Here is a 26,743-nt window from a genome sequence, read left to right as displayed (position 1 = left end):
CGACGTGCGCGAGCCAGACTGATTTATCACCGTGCAAAGAAACTTTTCACTTTCTAAGTGAAATACCCGTTCTGATCATACCGTCATGAGGCGTTTTACGTCGCAATAAACGCTACGCGGCCTCGACCGTGAGAGCGGGCAGTGTTTCGAAGGAATGCCGGACGAGAGGTATGCCGGTGTCAAAAGGAAAAGAAGAGAAGGAGGGCATCGACTTGAGACGCGCGTCGCCGTATGCGCCTCATAAAACCCAGACGCGCCTAAATGCTACCCCCCTCTTTACACCACACCCCATCTGGACCACCTTCGCGCGACCCTCCACGGGTAAACGCATCTCACATCTCATATAGCCCATAGAGACCCCTCACGATGTTCTCGCTACTCGCCGTTGATTCAACCTCGATCTTCCCGTCGCGTCGCCCTCCGCGTTTCGCTCTTTCTTGCATTCTTCCGTGCAAGCAAAAGAGACCGGAGAATCGAGATATATAGCCAGTCGCTCGTAAGGAATTGTAAGCCGAAAGAATTTCTCACCCCTGCAACGCCATATGGTACCAACGGTTTACGAGCACGGACATATCGATGTTCGTCCGTATAGCACAGATCGCGAATGGAAGTTATTTGACAGTAAATAAAACGTGTCACTCGCGTGCCCGTATCAAGTGGTGGGCAGTGGTTGAATATCATTGTCAATTTTTAAAACAATTTATAATCAATGAACAATTTATATTCGTGTTTTAGACTTTTTTATGTCAAACGTTTAATCGTCGAATAATTGTAAATTTAACTGTGTAATCATTTCCTTGTATCAAACGTTATATTTTTATAAAATAAGGTAATACTTTAGCTTTTTCTCTTTTCCATTTCACTTTCGATGATTGACTAATTGAAGGTAATAAAACAAAAGAACCAATTGCTTCTTGAAACATCTTTAATAACTATCTACGTCATAAAAAGGAGCGGTATTAAACCTAAAGAAAACATAAAACTGAGTCATTATTTTCATGTCATTATCGTGAACGAACAAAGAGAAATGACAACAGTAGCAATAATTGATTCGTTGGTTAGTTGGTTTACCAAGTTATTCTATAATTTGTCGAAAAAACTTTTTGGAAGGAATAATATCTCTAAAAGTAATAATCCTTGGCCATGTAGAAAGCTTAACTTTTTCGACTTTAATTTCTATTGATTTAAATATTAGTCGTAGCACATTGTGAGTTTCGTTCCTTCTAGGAAGACATGAAATTCTCTCTTTTGACAATGTAACTGATGCAAATGCGATATACGAATAAGTATACCATCTACAGACTACTTCACGTCGCTCGTGGATTTGCAATAATATTGTTTGCTCTTAAAGCAAGAACTGGTACGGCTTTTAATCTCTTTGTTATTTCAGATACTTGTTCTCCAAACACGAATAAATATATGTAGTACATAACTATCTTGGTTAGTTTAATTAAAATAAAACAAATAACGTCGTGTTTCATTTAATAAAGTAGTTTTTAAAAATCTATTGCTTAATTATTTTTAGAAAAAAATATAATAAATTATAAATAAAGAAAAAAAGAAGTATATTTGATTAGTAGTAATTAAATTTAATCAAAATAATATTATGAAAAAATGATCTTCTATTCTACTGAAAAAATACTGAATTTTTAAACCTATGCATAGTTTATTTCATTCAAAAATTATCTAAAGAGATAGTTTATAAACAAATATTCTTTATATAAAATCAAATAAAAAAGAATGATATGATCTTTCTAATATTTTTTCTGTCATATATCTATAATAGAATCTGTCTAGTTGTAGACCGTTGCAGTTAACAGATAACAACAAAACAACAATGAAATTTTCGCGAGATAAACCAAACTTGATTAATGTTGAATTTAACTGTTTCGCTAAGTTTGATTCTTGTTAAATTTTGTAAATCCTTTGACAGAGTAGATAGATAGAAATTGACAATAGACAATAGATAATGTGGCCTAGTAATTAATGAGACTAATTATCTCGTAAATTACCTTTAGTAAGAGTTAGCCCTTTGCAGTGATATAAACTATATAGCTTTGTAAACTATTGACTTGCAATCCTTATTAGACACGGTCAAAGCCACGGTCGGTTCACTTAATCACTGAATAAAATTGTCACCGGTTTAATTAACGTAGCAGGAAGTGGGTATCAGTTTAAAACGTTTCATAAAAAACGAATTTAATTAGCAGTAGTCACACAGTGAGTTTTAATAATGGCACAGTAATTATGATTTCCAACGGTACACATGCGTGATCTGCTATTTGATCGCGATTAACTCCGAGCGATGAGATACAAGAAGAATCAAAACTATTTTTGCCAATGGCATTTTTCTTCCGACGATATTTTCGCGTCTTCGTACTAAACTCGTGAAAGTTTGGATAGCGCAGTATCATCAACCATGTGAGAAAGATTTCTGAATCTCTCTCTTTTTGTCTTCCTTTCCCTCCCTACGTTCCTGCAATATAAATTACCAAGAAACTAACCCTATAAAAGTAGGCCAATCTCGTCTCATATATAGACAACATTGATTTTTCGAAAATAATTTTATCGCCAGTACTAAACTCGCCAAATTAGCTATTTTTTATGAAGTTCCAATACGATTAACGGTTTCAAAAAAAAGTTCATAAGAACTGCTTTTAGAATAAAAAATGGATAGGGAAAAACATGAATTGTAAATAAATATATTAAAATACAAAAAATGTAGTTAAATTTAGCTCATTCCACAACTCTAATGTAACTTATTATATGTATATGAAAATTGATAACAAAAAACTTTTATCACAATTCGGACAAATATGTGGAAAATCAAACTGTTATTAATATAAAACAAATAAAAAAGTTATATGTGTGTCAATATACAATAATTAATTTAAATAAATATTAATTTAAAAAGTTTAAAAATAACATTGAACAGAACGTTTTTTATGCAAAAATAATTTTTGTCAAAAATCGTGTAATATTTTCTCCAGCGAATGATATGATCAACTAAGAGAAAAGGAATAAAAAAAATTAGATTTAATATCGATCCGTCAAGTTTGCAATTTAATCGCGTACCTGCGAGCGTACTGATAGATCTGCAACTTATGACGTGCAGGAAAAAAAGTGACGCATTTTTGTTCTTTTTTGGCAGTCCAATAATGGTGAAATGAGATTATTTTCTATGGATTCCGACAATTCAGCAATGCGCAGTGATATTGCCGTGCACTCTGGATAAAAACTTACGTCCATCATTCCAATATGTTGCAATATGAGACAAACTAATGCAAATCAGCTGTAAACCATCTTTTGGATAGCGCCCAGTGGATATTAATGCTTAAATTATTGCAACTAAAGAAAAATGCACATTTTTCCTATTTCATAACAGACGTGCATATATGCGCCGTTAACGTTGTAACTCGTCACCGAACTTGAGTTTTATTCCTATACATCGTGAAATGCTGAGTGAGTATCAAAATTTTTGTATTTTTTTAGCTATAGAACTTATAATTACGGTTTTTAATTGTCGCAATATAAAAAAATATCAATATTAATCGTCCTAGTAATTAACACATGAATCATCAATCCATTATGTTTAGTACATGCGTATTATTTGGATTTTATCATGGCCAATATCTTATAAAATATGTACTATATAAAAATTCGTATAAACCCGTTCATATTTCATTGCATGTGTAATAACTCGAAGAATACAGAAATAGATAAAATATGCTTTCTAGTAAGATAGTTGTCAATTGTAACTTTTTTACCCTGAAGCTTTTTAATAAAGCTTTTTACCTTTTTGCGCATACTAATACTTTAGAGAGTTTAGAGAAAGAAGAACGGCCCGCCGATGCGGTATTGACGTTCGCGCGATCCTGAACTGAAATTCCGGCGGGCTCGAGAGGCGAGAATTGGTCCACGTATTCGAGCCTCTGTGACGCAACAGAAATATGCATATTGGTTAACGAACCACGCGCAGATTCACGAGAGGTAAAGGGATGACGCGGGTCTATCAACATATGTCCGTTGAAGAAATATGTGACGTTCGATATTTTTGGGTTTTAGCCGGCCGACAGATCACCGCGCCCTGTCCATGTCGAGTGGCCGTGCACGCGGCTGAGATGATAGGAATAGGTACACCAAAGTGCGTCATGCTTTTTCGCGAAATCGGTTCGGACTTACACATGTGTTCGCCGAGCGGCCAGACTTGCGGGCCCGAATTGACTTCAATTAACACTGTAGGCGTACAGATCACGAGCACGCAGAGATCGGCGACGCTCAGATTCACCAGGAAGATGTTTGTGCTGTTCCTCATGTCCTTACCCCGCAGCACAACTAACGGCACCTGAGAATCACGCGATTACACGCGAAATATAGCAGCCGACTCCAACGATTGATTATATACGTTGATAGATCGATAGCGATAATACGAATTGCAAATAAAAGCGGCGATTAAATTATACTGTTGATATTTCGTTGATTGTAAGTGTAATTGCACAATTGACATCAATAAAATACAGTTAAAATTACCATCAGATTGCCAACTATACCAAGAACCATCACGATAATACAGGCTACCATCGAAGTGGTTCGGATGTAGGCGGGCAGCATGTACAGCGCGGAAGTAGCGTTCTCCGACTCGATTACTGAAATCAGCGGTACGAGATACTTAAGATCCTCTATATAGACATATTTCACGGAGAGTGTCTCGAGCGTTTGTAATTAATGTAATGGATCGTTTTACAATAGGAAACCGTAAGTTTTGAGAGTACCTGAGAATCCGTCGAGCGCGCTGTTGCCGATCGCCGTTGTGTAATAGGATGAATTCAATTCGAACGCGACGGTAGACATCGTTGTCAACATCTTTTTCAAGTGCGGGATTAATATGCACCTTCCTCTTGTTTCTTCGTCGCTCGTTCGCCCGAATTTTTTCCCACTTTTTAGACTATTTCGTAAATCCCCTCGCGATCACGTATCCTCGCACACTCGATACGTTCACGCTATCACGTATCTTCACTTAGACGGAAGGGGAACTCGCCGCTTGAGTTACGTATTTACAAGCCTTACATACAAGCACCGTCATGTCGGTTTTCGTTATACGTTTTTTTATTTTTTTCAGGAGAAATTTTAATTTTACGTCGGTAGCACTTTCCGCCGTGCCGCGACAATTCTTGACGTTGGAGTTTCGCGCGTTTCGACGACGGATTGCCGCGTGTCGAAATACAACCCGAGAAAATCCATTAGGAATCGCAGGTGCGCGATGGCACCACGACGTTCCGCGACGCGAACCCAGCTTACCGTTTTTGCTTGCTTTAAGATAACCACCACTTTCGCCGGGTTGGAAACGTTAAGTGACATCATCAAGTCTCTCGTCACGGCACATTCACCATTAATTATCTCGATACGGCGCGTCGCGAGCAGAGCTCTCAATGAGATCGCGAGAAATTGCTCGCCCCGCGCGAAACGTACTGATTGGCTTCTTCACTTAAAACGGGAATCCATTTAACACCTCGATCGAATGGCTCAGACGGTGGGAATGTTAATTTGCGGAAAGCCCCAGACAAATGTTTATCTTCTATAACTTCGACGAGAATTTGCACCCCCGAGGAATTGTATGTTACGTCCTACGCGCGACCGATTAACATTATTAACTTTCTCACACTTTAGACGTAGCTTTATGAGTGACTTGTTTAACTGAACTGTGCCGTTCGTTTGCCAGATTGAATAAACAGTCACATTCGTCCAATAAAGTGGCGTGACCTGCGCTGAATATATTTTTACCTCAGAACGTCTATATCGGGGATTGAATTTAATAAAAATATATTAATCGATCCATTTAATAAACTAATATTAAATTTGCTTATTCTTTTGGCATCATCTTGATGGAATCTTATGACATGATAAAATTTTATTTTCAGTTCTGTACAATTTCTCACAATAAATTACCTAGCAATCGGCAAACCGGAAATAAGAATGCTTCTACAGCAATACTTGTAGCATTTCTCGAGTTCGCGGGAAGAATCATTGAGAATTTTTGAAGTATGCTCGAAATATTTGCCATTCAATCTCAAATAGAATGCTTCGCGTGTTCCGATATCAGTAGATGTGTACCATAATCGCGCAAGCATCCCGTGTATCTAGGTATATATATATATTCGAAACCTACATCAACACGCGCGATTAAATTCGCCGCAACTCGATTCTGCATTCCACATGTAATTCCTTTCATTGACAAAACTCGTTCTACGTCATTTGGTAAAAATTCCCTCAGGTATGACAATTCCGATATTGAAGTGGAGTGTAAGTCAACTTTGTTCGTAATTAATGAATCAATCTGTTCAACAATCTCTCAGGAGAGTCGGACTTAATGAACTACCGGCCTACCAGTAAGACCTCTACGATTTAATTGGCCATTTCCTTGATCGCTTTTTCTTACAGGAAACTTCCTAATCACGGTTAATTTAATTTTAACAAGCCGCTGATTCAATCTGCCACAAACCACCGATAATCTACTATCGATTTATTTATTTTAACAAGAGGAAGATGAGAGAAGTGATTCAATCAGATCGCACGCATACTACTCGCCGTCGCTGGCATTTCCCAGAGTTAAATACGATTCATTTCGTTTTAATCCGCCGCGTGAACAATTTATACATCGCCGCGCATCACTGGATTGTCACTCACAATTTTGCCGCGAAAATAAATTCACGATTTATTCACGATAAATTGACGATTTATTCAGACCACCGTACAATCCGCGTTGTCGAATTTCGCGCAACGCAACGTCTCGATCGTCATTCTCGTCGGGTTGCCCTCACAGGTGGTTCGAAACACGTTCCCTGCTTGTGCACAGCTCCGTGACTTCCGTTGCAACGCGCACCGATAACTGACCAGAATTTCGACGGCATTGTAGCCACGTGATGCATTCGCTTCCTATCATTATTGGTCCGCCAGGCTATACGTGCCCAGAAGGAACCCGAACCGTGCAAATAGTGCCGGTAAACTGAATGGAACACGGAACTCAACCGGCCGCGAACTCTCGAACGCGCCTCCCTTTCGTTGGGAGCATGCGCGCTCTTTCCCCCTTTATAGTATTTTTTTTACCGCGTGCGGGGGTCTGTAGTAATTAATAAATTAACATCACTTCTCTCTCTTTTTAAATGACGTGCAATATATATATCTGGACTTACTTTAATTATATTGAGTAATACTCATAATAATTTTAATAATATTGTAATAACAATTTTTTTACATACGTTTTCAACTTAAAGTAATTATGTGCTATTTTATTATGAAGCTTATTTTGTTGCACTTTATTATACTACGATTTTAATATAAACTCTATCAGATTAAAAAATCAATTTTCAACGTATTTCATGGTTAAAATTAAAAAGGCATAATAATATTTGATTAAGTAATGTTTGTTTATTCTTATTATAATTACTTAATAGATTATTGCTTTATATTAAACATAGACCATTTTAACCAATTTTATAAATCAATTCAGCTTATTTTCATTTTTAGATATCAGTGAATCAAATTAACTGCTTTATAAACCGTTAATGTGACATTTTATTATTATTTTATAGTTGTTGTTTATTAATTCATTATATGTATTTTGTATTTTTACAAAAGAAGAGAGGACATATCGCACTCGGATGTATCACCGAAAAGAGAAAGGAACGTGTATCGTTTTACTTACGATAAATGCAGTGTGCATTATGTAACTTTTTAAAATGTAAACCCCCCCCCCTCCCGGAAGTTGTTGGCGCAATGCATAACTTCGCATAATTTCATTCACAATCATCAGTGTTCAACAATACAGTAATAAAATCGTTATTACTATAATACAACGTCTAAAAACGTATTTCCTTTATTTTTAAAATGTAAATCTTATGTATCAGCATATTTTAATTGTTCCTTTAAATGTTAAAAATGCAATTAATTATAATTTTCTGATATTATAGTCACTTAATTTCTGTCTTTTCCTTTTCTGCCGATTTCTCACATTATACCTTTTACGATATAGGTTAATAACGGTTGTGGTAAAGTATGAAAGAAACGGCAATAAACACGATTCCCTATTAGGAAACCAAGCGCATTCCATTTAAATCTCTCGCTGTCAATCCTCTCGGTTTGCATTGTAGTTGATTTGGGACAGTCTCATGCGCCTCGCTTTGAAGTGAAGCGCGATGAAGCGACGGCATCACGCATTAAAGGTGATTTATCTTACTCTGTATAAATTGTTGCCGCACACGTCGCAATTCTTGTATTTTCAAATTTGTCCTAATAAATAATTCAACTGTAACAATTGCGATAATCTATGATATGACAATGCGTATAACACATTATTAAATTTTTATAACATATTGCAAGAAAATATTTAATTTGCAAAAATAATTTTATTTGAGCAATTAATAAAAAATAGATTTTCATTACTAATGTAGATTTACATTACTAAAATTCTTCTTTAAAAATTAAAAAGATGCAATGCGGCATGAAATAAAAAATCGTGAAAAAACTTCAATGTGAAAGAAATAACAGATCGAAAGAAAATAATAGTTTTGGAAGATTTTCTATAAGTATATGTGTAATTATATTTAAAAGTATTAAATATGTATAATAAAGTATAAAATATGTAATTATATATTTAATAAAAGTACTAAATATGTATAATAAAGTATAAAATAATGCAGAAAATTTTTTCTGCATTAAGTTTTAAAAATTTTAATTTAAAAAATTCCAATATATTAAAAGCAAACTATATACTTTCTCGTCCACATATTTTCATAAATGCTTTTAATTAGAGGCATTATGAAATTGTAATCTCCATTGCTTTGATAATTACGTGTCTTTGTATAAAGTAAATATAATAGATCTTTGATCTTAGCAACATCAATTAATGATGCTTGCATTCATAATTATATTCTTTTTAACAAACTTTTAGCTAAAAATAACTTCGTGATATGATACGGATCATTGAATGGATCTTGAGAGTTCATTTAATACTTTCGATATATCATTAAGAAATTCGTACAACTATAAAAAACTTATAAAAAAATACTACCCAAACGTGTGGTAGAAATCTGTTATAGAGATCTGTTATATAATTATCTAATACTATTTACTTTTACAGGTATGTTTGCGTAAATTACACATCTTATGCTATACATATCTTATTTTGTAATTATATCTATTATACATATCTATTATAAATAATAATAGTCGCACATTTTACGTAAATAATATAAGAGTTGTCCAAATAAAACATAGATGGGTTGCTGCGTGACGAACAGTGACGTCACTGGAGATGAGACATCTGCCTAAATGTTAGGGGTGCCTATATATAGCACTATCAGCAACAGTGTGGTATATATATTTACCTGTGTACATATTCTTATACTGTCTTAAATTACAATAATGATTTTTTACTCGATCCAACTGGTCATCTTTTTCATAATCGTCGCGACGTTTCGACCATTAGTTTTAGTCCTTCTCAACCGATTTAACTTTTGATGCTATTATAAACATCTTTATTTAAATCAAGTGAGAAAAGAATTTAGCATCAAAAATTAAATCGATTGAGAAGGATCAAAATGGTCGAAATGTCGTGACGATTATAATTAATAAAAGATGGCCAGTTGGATCGAGTAAAAAATCATGATTGTTAATTACTAGCGAAGCAAAGTTTCTAATTTGGTCTTTTAAATTACACTTCACTCAAACAGTCTATGTTTCATTTGAACGACTCTTATAGATGCACGATTGGCTCGTTTACCTACGCATAGTAAGTTTATTTGATGCCTGTATTGACTAAATCAGGTGTCTTGTCAGACATTTGCATTTACGATATGTACAATGTACATCTCGATGCTATATTCAATCTGCCCGGTTTGTACAAATAGAAATCTAGCTTTTCCGAATAAACACGCGTATGGATCAATATCGTTGAAACTTGTACAGTTAACTGAGATTTTAGCGAAGCATAGCGGATTCAAATCGATCGTTAGAAGTAAAGCATTGTACACTGTTAATGCAGCAGCAACACGCTGTTGCAATATTGATGCACAACGGATATTTCTTATCACTTGAGAATTTTTCATATCGACTGATTTATTTCCTCATTTCTTTAAAATTTTTACTTAGCATGTTTGTACGTAGATTCTGTCAATAGATTCTGTCAACTATCTCAGTTCAATGTCACTTTTTTGTCGTCATAAATAATGAAACTAGAAAGTTGATATATAATATAAATTTCACTAGGATCTTTAATTTCTTAGGAAGGATCGACATTTTAAAGTAAAAAAAAAACAAATATAAAATTACAATATCCAGAGCATAAAGCATAATTCTTTGACTTTTAACTCCTTCTACTTCCTTTCAACTTCCAACATTTGATTGATATGAGTTTGCAAAACTAGTTTATCTTTCTGAAAAATGCGAGAAACGTTTTTCCAGTTACACGCATTTGGTTTCTTTGGGAATCACCTAAATATTATTGTTATAAATCGATATTTTATATCCGATATTATGCCTTGATTATTTGACTGTTAGGCTTTTGCTACGAGACGTCTTTGTGGCTAACCACGGTGAGAAATCTAATCAGCGTCGTAGCATCGTGTATCATAAGCTAGCTGTCATGTCAACGTTAGCAGATTTTATTTATCAATGCGTCAATACGGAAAGGCGTCAATGACGTAGCTAAACTAGGTCGCGTAATCAACGGTGCCAAATTCATACGAGAAATTCTCCGGTATTTCGCCAACAATTTACGAATTCCCATGAGTCTGCCGCGTGATACACGCGAGTTTCATCGTTCAATAAGCTACCATGTTTCCTAAATAGCTTTGTACGATTGTTTCAAGCGTCACAGACGCCTGAAAAACGGCTCTCTCGATAGAAGAGGCTTTCTATTGGCTCGATTCGGCAATATTATTGATAATAAATTAAACTCGTTACTCGATGCGTGCATTTCCGAATATTTATCCAATCATCCATCCTGACTAAAAAAAAACATCCTAATAATTAGTAATTAATATCAATTCTTCAACGATTTTCATAAAACTATATAATTACATAAAATAAGTAAAAATAATATTAATTTTTCTTTATTTCTTACCTTTGCTGATAAATTCTCTTTTATTTTTTGTATATATAAATATTTTTTAAATCATAAAACTTAAAGAAAGCATTTTAAGAAGAGCATCTGCGCCCTATTCTGCAAACAGAATGCTTAGTCTATGTATTATTGATACACTTTGTGTTTCTGAATTTTCTTACTTTATCTTACAATATCTATACTTTTACTAGATAAAAAAATACTGAAATACACCATCGATATTTTATATCCGATATTATGCCTTGATTATTTGAATGTTAGGCTTTTGCTACGAGACGTCTTTGCGGCTAACCACGGTGAGAAATCTAATCAGCGTCGTAGCATCGCCGAAAATACTGAAATACACCATTCCTCTCAATATTGAGCTGTCAGTTTCCGGTTTTATCTATTACTTACAATTAGTAAATAAAAATATATTTGAAGTGCTTGACCTATATATGTATATATGTATATTGTTGACGTACTTATAATCAGTGAATATCTGTGCTTGATTGAAAACGTGGTCATGTATGACAACATTTCAATCAAGCCCGTCTATCACTGAGTTTTACATCGCAATTGCTTAACATTTTAACTGCAATAAAGCTCTTTCCAAATTATTGGTGAACAAAACTGTATTGCAAAATTGTATTGCAATTATGCGTGCATTGTCCCTATTCATTATTTATTTTGTATTAATCGACATAAAATAACGACACAAATTAATCATGAAAAGCTTTCATTAATAATCCCTTCAAAGTTTCGTTCATTACATTTAATGTTATCTCGGAGTGAACAATAAAACATGTGTTGCTCTCGCAACATTTTGCATCCGCGGGTAATGACGTGGGATCGAAGAGACGAACGATCGCGCGTTTATTCGCGAAGAATGCAGTATTCTACTTATGCCGATCGCCTAGTCAATCAATCTTAGCATTGCCACTTGAACGGTCGATGAATAACACACGTAGGTGTGTAACGGGGAGAGACTCAATTTCTCCATATTGGGTCACGCGCATGCAACACTCCGATCTCTCCAACCGTGGCGCTTCCACGGCCGAAGATCCATTGCACGTCGTTCTTGCTAAACGGCGCGAAAATTTTTCTATCCGCATGCGAGCCGAGTGCGCCGACGGCTAGAGAAGCAACAACAAAGCTCGCAAAGCGACCCGATTATGCCGAGCAAAGGAAAACGTCGACACGACAGTTATAATGAATGACAGCGAACGTAATTCAACGGTTTATCCATTAACCTCGTTTAATATTAAAACGTGTAATCATAAAACGTTTTACACAGAGAGTCCAGGGTAAAAATAAACCTGTAAAATTTGCTTTAAATTTGAGATATACATATATAAATAAAGGTAATATTTAAAGTTGTATGCAAATTGTAAACTGGCTTTATTTTTACTCAATAAAAATGCGCAAATATGAAGCTTACGATATGAATAAATATTTATTTTAACTTATTTCATTACATCAAAACCCCAGATCCCCCAGATGGATTTGTGATAAGGCTATATACCGACAATCGAAGCATTCACTTACAAAATTACGTTCCCTTTCTGTGGAAAATTTACACTACGAAATCTAGGCCAGTCTTCGCGTTTCCGGTCGATTACAGATAAACTTTCACGGGTATTTGTCAGCGTTAACGTGTTACGTCGCGGAGGCACCGTGATGTCGCGGCCGAAATCAGAAGTCTCACAGAAGAGTTATGGTATGACGTTACTGACACTGATTTTTATGCATGTGATCAGTCACCGATGCGTGTGAGAAGAGCGTTAGTTAAACGGGAATACGTAAACCGCAATGGATGACTTCGCGTGTCCGTCTGCCTGTCATAACTCTTGTCCTAGAATCACATCAGGGTGTTCTAAAACTAGCGAAAAGTCACCGTGTCTTTTATTACTTCCATTAAATAATTTTAAATCAACCTGATTTTGTTTTATTTTTTTTTAAATTATATATCAAAACTTAAATTCGTATTTCTCTTGATTTCTCTTTTTTCAGGTAAAAATTTCGTTCTTTATAACACCGCGGTGAGTCTATTTTTCGCTAATTTCCGCAATTGTATGCACTTGTTCCGAATCTATCCTACGAGCAAATGCTATATTTCAAACGTGCCATGAGACACGTGATGGTATAAAGAAGTCATAAAGTAAACATTGAACGGATCGGAGCCAAAACTAGTAAAACTATAATTTATCGACGTTCGTAATTTCTCGCAATCAAATCAAGTCACTCGCGATGATGGACGAAAGAAAAAGGGAGAAGAAATGAGAAAGATAAACTAGAAAAAATAATTATATTAGCCTAATACTATAATAATAATAATAGTAAAATAAGCAAAATGTGTATTTCCATGTATATATATATATGTAGGTCCAGAAGTATGTTCCGGGACTTTATTTTTTACATCGGTATATTCCAGGACATTTGGCAGTTTCCAGGACTGTCCTGGAAAAAATTCATGTCCTACGGCACGTTTCGGGACAATAATATATATATATATATATATATATATATATATATACACACGAAATTTTATAAACTTGCATCTATCTCTTACAAAACGTTAATTCCATTCCAAATGTCAAAAAGTATTAATTTAGGGAATGAATTTAGGGAATGTATTTCCATTAGCAATATCACAAAAAAATTTGGAATATGTCAGTAAATTTGAAACATACGTAAGATAAAATGGGATAAATATTGTCACAGATAAATGGGACAATACGATAATTTCTCAATGACAAGAAATTTCTAGCGATTTGAAATCATAAAATGAGTATTCGTGTAATAGCCATCGGAAAATCATTAGAAATGACAATCATAAATCATATTAAAAATCATCGCATTGACCTAATTTATATTGTTGAAGAGCCTGAATTGTGCCACTCGACCCTGCCGCAGTGATTCTGACGTAATATTGACACCGTTAAAATAAACCCTCCTAAACCCAAATGTAATATGAGAATAAAGTGGAGTTTGCTGGAAATACGAGCGGGGTAAGTAAGTTTTCTATCGTGTTCCCTCTCTCGTCTTTTTCTCCCTGTGGCATATATATCTTATGAAGTTCAGTGTGAAACTGTTCGTCGAGGATTCGTCAGAGGATTTATCGAACATCCGACGGACGTGTGGATAGAGATGGATAAAGATTGCAGGCTGTGTCTGCATCGACCTACAACTGGACGGTATGGGGATGTTTGAGATACGAGGAAGTCCCGCATCTCTAGCTTTTAAAAGTCCGCCACTGTTATTGTTGGTCCTGTGCCAACATAAGTAATGGCCAGCATGGACGCAAATATATCCTTCCGCGCTTTTTCTTATTTGCCTTTGAAGTGCAGAGATCGGCTCACGAACCGTCTGCACGCCTGGTTGAAAGAATTATGACTCGATAGCGGACTGTGTCTATTTCGCGTAGTGGGTCACCTATGTAGATATAATTTGTCTGAGCGATTATCTACATCAAAGGGAGTTGCCCAAATTATTTCCTCGTAAACAAAACAAAACGTTCGTCAAGCTAGGCATAATGTTTTCTAATTACTGTCCTGACACTAACACAATAAGATAAATTATATCGCACTCATTAATACGAGCTGTTTTATGTATCAATTAAATACGCATAGAGATAAGATGATACACCGTATAATATATTACTTTATATTATATTATATTTTAAATTTATCTAGTAAAGTATGGCTAAGATATTGAAGTTTAAAGATAAAATTGAATCAATTAAAAGTGTAAAGTATTAATACGAATTTCCCATTTAAAATTATAAAAAATGAATATATGTCTATGATAATATCTTCAATCTACGATATCTACGATAGTGTTTTCAATTATAACTATATATTCAATAATTAATCATAAATGATTAACAATAAGATACATATATGTAAGATTTTTTATGAAGCGCGTACCATCAAAATTACTACTACAAAATTATTCCTTGGCGGTTACTTGATGAATTACCCGACAAGTCGCTAAAAAGAATGTATTTGTAAACAAATTATTAAAATCATTAATATACTCTATTATTAATATAATATTATAGTGTTGTGTTAAATAATTTGTTGTCACTATTTTTGAGGTATATATAAATAAAAAATAATTATCTCTTTTGCGTCATGTATATAAGTATTATTTTATCTTTTTTTTATTCTTTTTAAATTAAATTATATTTTGCTTCTTTATTTTTTCTCAAATATTTATAAAACAATCATAAAAAGTGTATATATGGATGTGTAAGTGTACGTAAGTATCCACAATATATTATAGGTAAACTCGAGTCCGTTTCGCTATAAGCTCAAATGACTATACATATATATATGTATATGAATCAGTCATCCCTGCGGAAAAATGATTTATTATGATTCTCATCAGGTAGTGGTGCCATCTCGTGCTGCTTGGGCTTAATACAATTGATATAGTCATAATACCATATATGTAGTTTCCTTGATTTTTACCGCCATCTGTATTATCAATATTATATCATATAGAAAAACTCATGATAACATTTATCAGACAATAAAGATATTGGTTAACAAGTATCTAGTAGATTTAGTTCATGCAATTATAAATATATGTATAATCTCACGACAATATAATTTATTCATAAATACCTTCATCTAATTAGTTTCTTTAGTTTTTAAAAACAAAAATATACTACGCCCCTGTTCTTTTAAACTGCATAATCAATTTAAATAATCTTTGACAACTGTAACATATGATAGTTAACAATTAATAATTTTAACTTACGTTATAGTTTGCAACAACTTATGTTTTACTTGCAACATAAGATAAAATAGGAAAAAAATAGGCAAATACTTGATATGTTATATGTAATAGAGAGAAAATATAACAAATAATGTTAGTAAAAAGTATCATGTTAAAGCGACGCGTGATTTTAATATATTTCAGTTACATAATGGTTACGCAAAGATAATAAATACAAAAGTAAATAAATGATGTAAGAGAAATTAAATTAGGATTTAAGTAGGATTCTTAGCAACCGACTTGCTATGTTAACAAGCTTATATGTGAATTAAGAAAGGTTCTCAAATCAAACAAAATAAAAAAATATTATTGTTATATATATTATATAAGATAATTGTGACGCAACTAATAAGAAGATAAACTTTAGTGAAAAAATAAGTAAATAATATAAAACAAATTTTTAAATTAATTTTTATATTTTTTTACTTACTTTTTAATATCGACCAACCTGTATATTTACTTACAAACATCATTATCTAAAAAATAAATTAGGTTTTTATGATGGTATCCTTGCTTTTTCTTTATTAACATTCAAAAATTTTATTAAGTTTTTATTACAATTTTATTTATTATCTGAAGCAGCATAATAAGGTACATAAAAATTTAAAACTTAACAAATTTAAAGTTGCAACAAAGGTAAATGTCTTTCTTTGCTTTTTCCCTAAAAAAGAAGAGCGAATAAGAGTTAATTAAAATAAAATTTCCGCGAAACAATCGTCAACACGAAATTTATCGACATTTAATAAATGTAATATTTTAATTTAAAAAAATTGATCAGTAATTGTTCAATTAATGCTATAAATATAAAAAAGTACCAAGAAAAAGCATAAAAAATTTATATTTATATTGAAACAAAGAAAGAAAGATAAGTACAATTTGTATATCTTATTGGTACAATTTTATAATACAATATATTTGTAATTTATCAAATCTCTTTTTAAACTGTTTACATTATTTCTTATAAAGTTGCTACTAAGAATTTATAACGTTTTCTCGTTTTTCTGGGGCTACTTCAAATGGTAGATTGAGAGCTTCTGCTGTACGAGGACACGTTCAAAACCTTACAATTTCACATAATGTATATCGGTCACCTTGTAAAGCTTCCGGAATTCAATATCAGGGTCTGCACTTGAAGCGAATAGTTCAGTAATCTGTCACAAGAAACGTTTTCAAAAGAATTATATATTGTGAATAGTTTGTTCCTATAAACTTTAGCCTTCTTCCTTTTCCCCCATGTGTTATATAACTGTGTTTGTAATTACCAATTTACAAGGAAATAATCATAGCTTAAATATTCATTTAAAAGTAAAAGAATGATTATGATTTGAAACGGTAATCATTTATTAATTTTAATTGTATTGGCTGTGATTAATTAATGAACAAAATTTTGTAATTACTTTACAACGTTGGTGAGTTATGCAACATGTGATAGAAAACTGCATTTATTTATTTAATATTGTCATTATTGGTGTTTTTTTTTATACCTATATTTTACTATAATAAGAAATCACAGAAAAGCGTTTTTCAATTTTGAAGATCTCACAGAGCAATCGATCCGATTTGTATTGATCTGTTTACCCAAAACACACATGGGAGTATCACGAACCTGGTGGGTAATCCTCGTGGTGATCGCCGCGTGCACCTGCGGTGCACGCACGGAATGTGGCGAAACTGTGCAAATTTCATTTCTAACAAGCGTGCACGATGATCCAGCGTGTACAAAGTTATCGACGAGGGGCGTTACGCTCTACGAGGCCGCCAAACTTTTCGCAGAGATTCAGAACAACAAAACCGACGGATTCAAAATCGGTAAATCAAAATAAAGTAATACGAAGTAGAATAATTGATTTCGATCAAACACTCTAAATATCTGAGTGAGAAAAATGAAGAATAATTATTTGACAATAATTTCAATGAAAAACTGAATGTAGTAATTAAACAAAAAGTTCAATCGCAAAATTAACTATTTATAGAAATTACTGTTTTGGATACGTGCGGAAGTATAACAGGTGCTCTGAAAGCGGTAATGAAGGCTTTAGTATGGGCGGATATCAGCTGTTTACATCCACCTCATTATCTAGGTAGGATCAATATCTCAATGTTTTGTGTAAATAATTTACAGTAATTACCAAAAGCTAATAAATTAATTGACAAAATTAGTCTTTCGTAAGCTAGAATAAGCGCGAATGAAAATACTCTATATTTACAAACATAAAGTTCGTATTTCTTAGGTACTTTGGAAATGTCAATTGATTTATGTCTCGTAATTATATAGGAATTATTGGACCGGATACCATGACCAATGCCGAAGCGGTACACAAAGTGACATCGATATTGAAAGTGCCGCACATTGTCAAGAAAGCATCGATTTCTCCGTATTTGCACTCTTTAACGGAGGAATCAAATTCCTACTTAATACAGGTGTTTGCCATTAATTAATTAAATAATATACTTATAAATAATATACTTGATATTCTCGAATTTGTTATTTATCGAAAGTCTTGAAATCCTTGATTCTATAAATCAAAGATAAAAATCATTACTTCGATTAAAGTAGTTAACTGTGGTGCTGAGCTCATCATAATGTTTGCATAATGCAATAATAATGCAATAATAATGCAGTTCATTATGCTTACGCAAGCATGTTTGAAAGTGTTAGAAAACAGTATTGAACTGCGCCAGTTTACGTAGATCTATTAATTATACACTTACTATTGCATTTAATTACGGTGCGCGTATTAGGTCTTCAATCGATTTTACTTTTGCTATAATTAAAATTAAACTATAATACAATTTATAATATAATGTGATTTTCTAGTGGTATTGAAAATAAAATATATGCATAGATATATATATCTATTTAAATATAAGAGTTTAAAATTAAAATTTTGATAACAATTTTTCTTTATATATTCTTTGGCCCGTAATCTCAGTTCACTTTTATCGATAAAAGCGCGCTTTTATTTCTAAAATGCTATTGTAAGTATATGTAACGTAAACTACAGCATCTCAGAAATAAAAGTATCGATAAAAGTGAACTAAAAATACGGACCTTTTTATGTCATAAGTCGTATTGTTAGATATAAAAATTTATATAATGTGTATATTGAATCACATGATATACATATATGTATATATAGTTGAATCGAACTCAATCAGACATTAATGGGACATAATTGCAGAAGATAATCTCGGTATTTATCCAAAGATAGCTACTTGCTTTTATTTATACCAGCGCAGAATGCGCACAAATATTCCTGTATTCTTAGAAATGACTCACTATACACAGTAAAAAATCGTGCGTCCAAATGTTAAAATTTTCTTGTGTTACCAAGATTTGACTATTATTTCAATGTAAAATTAACATACAACAGCTATGTTATTATTTTCGTAACATTTTTATGTGTTATATTAATGTCAACGTGATAACTTAACACTTTATGTATGTCATTTAGAAATTGAATATTATTTTGAGTTCTTTTAACATAATTATTTCAAAAAATCAACACGCCTTAAAGTTATTTTAACATAAACAAAAGTTAAAGTAAATCTTCAAATAATCGTAAACTTTGACATACAAAATAATCAAATTTACTACAATCAAATGTTCAAAACAACATTTCTCTTAAGTTGAAATAACTATCGTTTATTCAAATATGTTATATCGACATTTTTTACAAGTTATTTTAACATTATACTTAAAGTTAAAAGAACAAATATAAATGTAAAATATAGTGTCAATAAATTAACATTTCTAATTTGTCAACAAGTAACACACGATGAATGAGTTATTTTAACTCAAAATTTAGAGTGAACTTTCTGGGACATTTGAAAAATGTTACGATTAACATTTTATTTTTTACTGTGTATAAGCATTTATTTCGCCTACTATGATATTAGAATGCTAACATTCTAATATCATAGTCTCTTTTAATAATATAAGTATTTCTTGCTCAGATAATATTTCGGCATACAAAAGTAACACGTTAAAAACTTGTAAATAATAATACTCGGCAATTATAGTAATAATTAATTCTCAAACGTAATCAAAATATAAAGTAAGTTATGTAGAATTTTAGCGACAAATAAAAAAAGTTTCGAAAGTAAAGATTTAGAATCTACTTATTGGTTATAATAACTTTCTCATAAATAATATTAATATCGACATAATCATAATATATAGTTATAGATTAAATAAAACTTAATTTTTTCTCCTAATAACATTTATAGTAAAAAAAAATGTTTAATAATATAATTCTTTTTAGAGATTTGCATAAGTTTCGCAAACAACATATTTTCATGATGCGTACATATTTCTATGATAATATATTAATAGAAATATGGTCATAAAAATTGCATTACGTTATGTATTTAAAAGTTTTCCTTAATTGATCGACAAAACAGTTTAATCACACTTGAATTTTCTGTGAAAATTTTTGACATGTAATATAAAACTTATGTTAATACCAAAAAAGACTTGTACTGTTAATTTTACTTTATATATAAACTTGACTGCAGATTATATGAGGAAAAAATTAAGTTTTCTTTCAAGCCATAATAATTATTGCAATTTCTAGAAAATATCATCTAATTCGATATATTGTTTGTTATGCTTTCCAATAAATAAAAATAAAATTATATAAAATAACTTTTTCTACACGCTATTATTAAACACGTATTATCTCTGTTGTAGGGAATCTTAAAAATGATAAAGATCTTAAAGTGGAAATCCTTCACATTAGTAGCTAATGTTAATGATGAAAACGATGATGACGTACAAAATACTGCAAAAAAACTAACGATAAATGCCATAGCAAATAACTTATGTGTTATAATTCACGATAACAACGAAGAAGGTAATTAAAATTACGTTCTTATTTTCTTTGTGTAAGAAGTTTCATTTTTAACGTAATATTTTTTAATAACAAAATGTAAGTCAGAAACGACAGTTTTAATAATTAAATGTCAATTCAAGAATAATTTTTACATTTTTTAAAATGTCGCAAGGTTAAAATGTCACATATTTACATGCCTATAGGTATAACATAATGTTGTCTTATTGATGCGATTATAAAAGTTTTATAAATCGCATTTTACCGATATGTTTTGATATTTCACACATAATAATTATATTATTTAAACTTCAGCAGATATTCATACATAGATACCATTAGATGCTCAATTAATTTAATTTTGATGCTTATACATATATAGATTATACGTCACATATCATACATATTGGAAAACCAGAAGAAAAGTTCTTTAATGAGCCTAAAAATGCGACCATATTAATTATCAGCGAGGGAAATTTAAAAGACTATTTGAATCGTATGAATTCAAGTAACACCATACTGCTTTTAGAAGATTCTAGGTAACTACAAACAGATTTTACAAAATTTATTTGCAAATTTTACACACTTTTATCTACTCAATTTTTTTAAAGAAAAATATAATTTATTTATTGATGAAAATTTCTTATTATAGTAAATTTTTAATAAAGTATATCAATTAATAATTCATACAGTTATTACAATTAAAGGGAAAGAAAATCTTTTCGATCTGTTTAAACTATAAATTGAATCGTATAATATCGATAAGATTATCTAATATGTAATTTCATATTTATTATGTAATTTCATATTTATTCATATCTTTAATGACTATAATCTTCATAATAAACAGTTCTCAAAGTGGCTATAAATAAAGACAACTATCCATCTCGCTACCATTTTATTATTAATCACAAACCGTTTGGCGAAGTTACGTACACAATGTTAATGAATTATTGATTGTGATTACTTAGAAGCAGAGTAATGAAATGGTTATCCTCCATAAATTACAATGGATTTTATCGCAACTGAAGTACCTTATTATTACGCGTAATTGATGAAATTCAATTTATTTTTCTTCAATAACATTCTATGCATCGCATCGTAATATTTCATTGTTAACAAAAGTGTTGCGGAATTCTCTCATTAAAAAATGCGCATATGTCTCGTTATCATTACCGACCTCACTATTACTTCAACCGTCAGTAACGTTTAACTACATTTGCGTGATGAAATAATTTTACACCAATCGTATGACGTGCCGCGATTAAAATACCATGCGACTAAAATACCATGTGTAAATAAACGTCTGAAATCACGATTTCTACTTCCGTCGAATGTGTCGGACTCAATCGAGGTTAAGGATCCTAGATGAATCGCGGTGAATTGCTGATACCCTTGCTTTTTTTCCAACACTTCAACGTTTCACTCTCCGGAATAACAGCCGCGTCGAGGCCATCCTTAAATCAACGCAGAGAAATCTTGTTATTTTCTGTGAATTTGCCGCGTACGCTCTATACTTTTACAGTGAAAGAATATTGTGAGTATTAAAATTTATGTCATCTAGCGAATTCGTAATTAAAACTCATTTTCATTCGAATAAAACTCATTCGCGTTATCTAAATTAATTTTATTTTCTTCAAATATTTTTCTACGTTTACTTATGGCGTTGTTTTACTGTTAAATGTTTTTAAAAGTTGCACACAAATTTTCATTTCGTCTTTGTAAATTTTTCTATATCTTCATATTTTCATAATTCCTTTACCATTTCTTTCGGAACGTGAAGAGTCGAGGAATTAAAACTGTGCACGAAACTCGTGTTTCTAATGCCCCTAAATTAAAAGAAAAAAAATATATTTACGAATATCTACTTTTTCGCATGCATACTATGCACGAGACGAGAGAGACATACACAAAAACATTTGCATCAATATATGATGTAATAATTTAGTATTATTTTTGCTCTCGTTTTAGAATATATTAATGCACTTAGATATGTACGCATTTGTTGCATTCGTAATTTACTTTCTTGCGTATTAATGTTAATGATTACTTGAAGATTAAGAAATAGAATAAATAAAACAAGTTATTTCGTAGGTTTATAATATAGCAATACCAATTACTGTAATAAGCGACACAAGCGTTTAATATAATAAGCGATATATATTTAAAGCTCGCTTTAGATGTATAATTTAGATGTGTAATTCACGTCAGATTCATGATTACAAATCTACGGATTTAATTTTACAAATATAGATCTTCTATTAATAACATTTAATGTTAACAATACTTTTACCTCAATAATTTTAATTTTCAAATATAATAGATATTCCATTTCAAGTTCTTTTCTTATAGAAATGTAATTAACAATCTCGAATGGAGAGTCAAGAATTCGCGATGGTGGGCGCCTAATAACGGTTTTGGAAATTATGACGCCAAAGAATTGAAGCAAGTCAGATGGCTAGAAAATGCTATAGAAATTTACGTGAAAGCTTTAAAAGCAATATGGTGAGCATTGAAAAATGTCTATTGATCGATGGTAATTATCTTATATATCAAAGCGTACGTTCTAAGGATAAAAATTGATTTAATAACTTTGCTAGCGTAATTAATCAAACTATCAGACAGACTTGTAGCTAATTGTATAGATAACTAAATAATCGCAAACTAATCCATTATATAGCTTTGTATGATTAGATAATATTGTAATTTATGAGGCATTATATACATGAGAATAGAATATGAGAATAGAATATGAGAATATTATATCCCATTCACACGCGTGCGCGCGCGCGCGCGCGCACACACACACACACACACACACACACACACACACACACACACACACGCGCGCGAGAGAGAGAGAGAGAGAGAGAGAGAGAGAGAGAGAGAGAGAGAGAGAGAGAGATTCACATAATATTATAACTTATATATAAATATTACCTTTTTTTAAATTTTAATATAATTTTTAATACGGGACTTAACTGTTATTGCATCGCTGAAGATGGCTCAAAGCTAAGCCAAAACATCTTACGCCTACCTAATTATGTACATATCTATTTTATTAATAACTAAAGGCTGAAATAGCCTTAACTTCGCGCAAGATTAAATCATCAATTACATTACAGTAAAAACAAAAAGTGCAAAAATCAAATAAACTCTTTGGACTGGGATCACATGGTGTCGAACGTATTAATGACGCACAACGTGAAATCGGAAGCGGTACCGAAATTCCTCGATCTGTCTATGAAAAAGAAGACTAGTAATCTAGAGCGACTGGGTGGCATAATAGTTCGCCAGAATAGAACGCAAGTTTATTGGAGTGACAGCAAAGCGGACGAAAAAGAAGAGGACGTTACGGAGGAAACTGAGAAAAATCACAGAACGCCAGAAGACAACGGCGATGTGTCACGCATGTTTAGAGAACTTCTGAAAGGAGAGAATGAACCGCGGTCAGGATGCGCTATAGCCGTCAAAGAGATTGAGATGCTGAACGAAAAAAATAAAGAGGCGACACAGATCTTAGTTTCGGGGATGGACGATAACGAGTGGTGGACAATGGTGACGTCTTTTGATATATTATTTTAAATAATTTTCGAGTTTGATTTAAAAAAAAAACTAACTGTTTAAAACTTTACATACTAACATTATAAATCAATGTCATTGCTTTTGTGACAGATCATATATTTAAAGAAAGTTTCAAAGTTATCAAAAAATTTCTCTTTTGCTCTTGCAGGTACACTATAATTTCTCAAAAATTATATTTCTTAGAATATCGTAGTTTCTCGTAGTTAATATTTGTCTTAACGAGGACTATAAAAAAAATTATTGGTAAAAAGTAAGAAATTGTTTGGAAACTTTAAAATTTTCTTAAATTTTTATTTACACATTTCCGAAAAGCCGGGATTTCAGAAACGTAACATAAGCTAGTTTCCACGTTACAGGTATGGACGGTAAGCGGCATAGGAATCGCGATGTTTCTGTTGGGAATTCTCGCCGTTTACGTTATCTACGCGAACGTACGGGGACCAAAATGTGCCAAGAATAAAAATCACTTGGATAGAGATATCAGCTTGAGGAGAATGAGTAACGACAGGGAATTACCTACGACCATAACCCGTAATCAGCGAGCGTTGCGTACTCCACAAAGGAGAGACAGCGATAGAAGCACTATATCTGAGAAAAGCGTTTAAAGCGAATGCGTCGAGAATAATGAGTCGCATAAATAGTAAATAAAACGAGCGCTTCTCTAGCGGAAAATAGAAATTTGCTTTAAAATAATAGAGCGTATACAAAAGCACATTCTTATCTTGTTTCTTTGTGAACATGTTTTCTAGTCATAAATAACATATCGATAATCTAATTAATCATAATAAAATAAAATATTCTTTATAATATATATAAAAAGATTTTAGTCAGTATAAATTTATTACAATTTATTTATTGGACTCGATGCAATGTTTCTCGTAATTATTATTGCTTTATATAACAATAAATATGATTCCACAGCATTTTTTGGAAGTGCATCTATATTCGATTTCTCTCGATAATGTATCAACAAACGGAACCATCCATCCATAAACGCGTAAGAATGCCAGCATTACTTTTTAAGGCTTTATTTTCTAAAATTTTATGGATTTTAAAGAATCGCAAAAAATAACCGCAAGTAAGGAAATAGCTGGAATAACTGGCTCAACGATTTTACCAGATCAAAGCCCTTCCGCCAAGTGGTACACCGGTTAGTATCCAATACCTACAGAGATGAACGAGCTTCAAAAAGCAAATAGTGAATGTGCTCTGCTTCTCGTCAGGTTTTGCGATATCAATCCGTGAAGGAAAATTAAACGATCGACGAATCGAACGTTACCCCAGTCCTGCTATAGAAAAAAAAACAAATTCCGCCTCTTCCAGACAGCTCTCGATAGCAATGATTTTGACAGCGAATCAACAACCGTTTTTATTATTTTTATCACATCTTTGCATATAATTATTATGCAATTATCAAATATATATTTTCACGATAATTTACGGTCACTATTCATCGTTAAGGAATACCCGCGCAAAATCGTATGCGATAAAAAACACATTCATGACGAAGCGTCTTATTAACGGAATCTTATTTGTTCGTAAACTTATAACTTTGTACTACTAATTACCGGTGTCTAGGTAAGTTTTTTCCTTCCTTCTCTAAACCAGCTTGCAACATATGACGCACGTAATTACACCGCGACTAATAATTAACAGGCGATTGCGCGAGTAAACGGTAAGGCGTGGATGTCTAGCAACCCGTCGTGTATGTATCGTGTTCACGAGAGACGGAGAGTCGAGAGAGTCACGAGCGGCAAATCGCACAAGACAATAGGATCGCAGAGAATCTCCCGTTGATCCAGTTGTGTGCACCTAACCGCATTTTCGTATAAGTTATAGATATTAACATTCGCGCGCAAAAGATACGTTCTGTTATTGTTCAAAATTATCTCTTTTTATTAAAAAATGTACATAGATTAAATAATTTTTATGGAGAAGTAGTTATATATATAATACGAAGGAAAATATATTTAATAATAAAATACATGTGCTTTATTATAACTTATATGCGAAATTAATAAAAATCAAAATTTGTTAAATTGGATCTTATGACATGCGCGCATGTCTTTTACTATATAGAATAATACAAATTATTATACTAAATTAATCCTAATAGCCTCTAGAACGTCTTTGAGTGGCAGGATGTTCAGTAAAAATGATTTCTTGAAAGAAATCAAAAGTTAAAAAATAAAATATACATCTTCGCTACAGTCTTTGTTGAAGATTAATTTTTAAAAATGTACTTTATTATCATTAATGTAATAGGTATTAATACTGAAATATTAATACCAATGAAAGAACATTCAACAAAATGGAGAAACAATTTTTCTCTCAAAATATACTATTTAATTAATATGCGCGATGCGGTTCGAGTTTAAAACGTGTATAGTAGTCGCTGTTGACTCATTGCCAAAACCATTGGTCCCGGAAACTATATCGACAA

At 32.3% G+C, this 26,743-nt stretch overlaps 2 protein-coding genes and 1 long non-coding RNA gene across 5 annotated transcripts in view; 1 reads left to right on the top strand and 2 right to left on the bottom strand.

The window, feature by feature from the left end:
* Positions 1-7,016, bottom strand: part of Ethr (ecdysis triggering hormone receptor) — a 46,650-nt gene extending 39,634 nt beyond the window's left edge. Inside the window, exons 1-3 of one of the 2 annotated variants that reach the window (XM_071779643.1) lie at positions 4,773-7,016; positions 4,531-4,646; positions 4,183-4,345 (exon numbers count right to left, since the gene is read on the bottom strand). In XM_071779643.1, the coding sequence (XP_071635744.1) occupies positions 4,183-4,345; positions 4,531-4,646; positions 4,773-4,863 (370 nt within the window). In that variant the 5' untranslated portion in view covers positions 4,864-7,016. The remainder of the gene's footprint in view (positions 1-4,182; positions 4,346-4,530; positions 4,647-4,772) is intronic. The other variant, XM_071779642.1, reaches the window with a different exon arrangement.
* A 9,991-nt stretch (positions 7,017-17,007) lies between these two features.
* Positions 17,008-25,223, top strand: LOC139813846 (uncharacterized). Of its 2 annotated transcripts, none has more exons than XM_071779641.1 (9): positions 17,008-17,215; positions 17,420-17,692; positions 17,857-17,964; positions 18,159-18,304; positions 20,577-20,739; positions 21,098-21,254; positions 23,068-23,220; positions 23,841-24,273; positions 24,657-25,223. In XM_071779641.1, the coding sequence occupies exons 2-9, from the start codon at positions 17,473-17,475 to the stop codon at positions 24,903-24,905; spliced, it is 1,629 nt and encodes a 542-aa protein (XP_071635742.1). In that variant the 5' UTR covers positions 17,008-17,215; positions 17,420-17,472; the 3' UTR covers positions 24,906-25,223. The 2 variants fall into 2 exon arrangements, with proteins under 2 accessions (XP_071635742.1, XP_071635741.1); XM_071779640.1 differs by having other exon boundaries at positions 17,008-17,292.
* LOC139813851 (uncharacterized) overlaps positions 22,036-26,743 on the bottom strand; it is a 77,695-nt gene continuing 72,987 nt past the window's right edge. The window contains exon 4 of the long non-coding RNA XR_011732267.1: positions 22,036-22,172. This is a non-coding gene — a long non-coding RNA (uncharacterized lncRNA). The remainder of the gene's footprint in view (positions 22,173-26,743) is intronic.

Source organism: Temnothorax longispinosus, chromosome 5, assembly GCF_030848805.1.
Source record: "Temnothorax longispinosus isolate EJ_2023e chromosome 5, Tlon_JGU_v1, whole genome shotgun sequence".
NCBI lineage: Eukaryota > Metazoa > Arthropoda > Insecta > Hymenoptera > Formicidae > Temnothorax > Temnothorax longispinosus.
The sequence above is the reverse complement of the archived record's forward strand: the minus strand, read 5'-3'. Positions and strand labels throughout refer to the sequence as shown.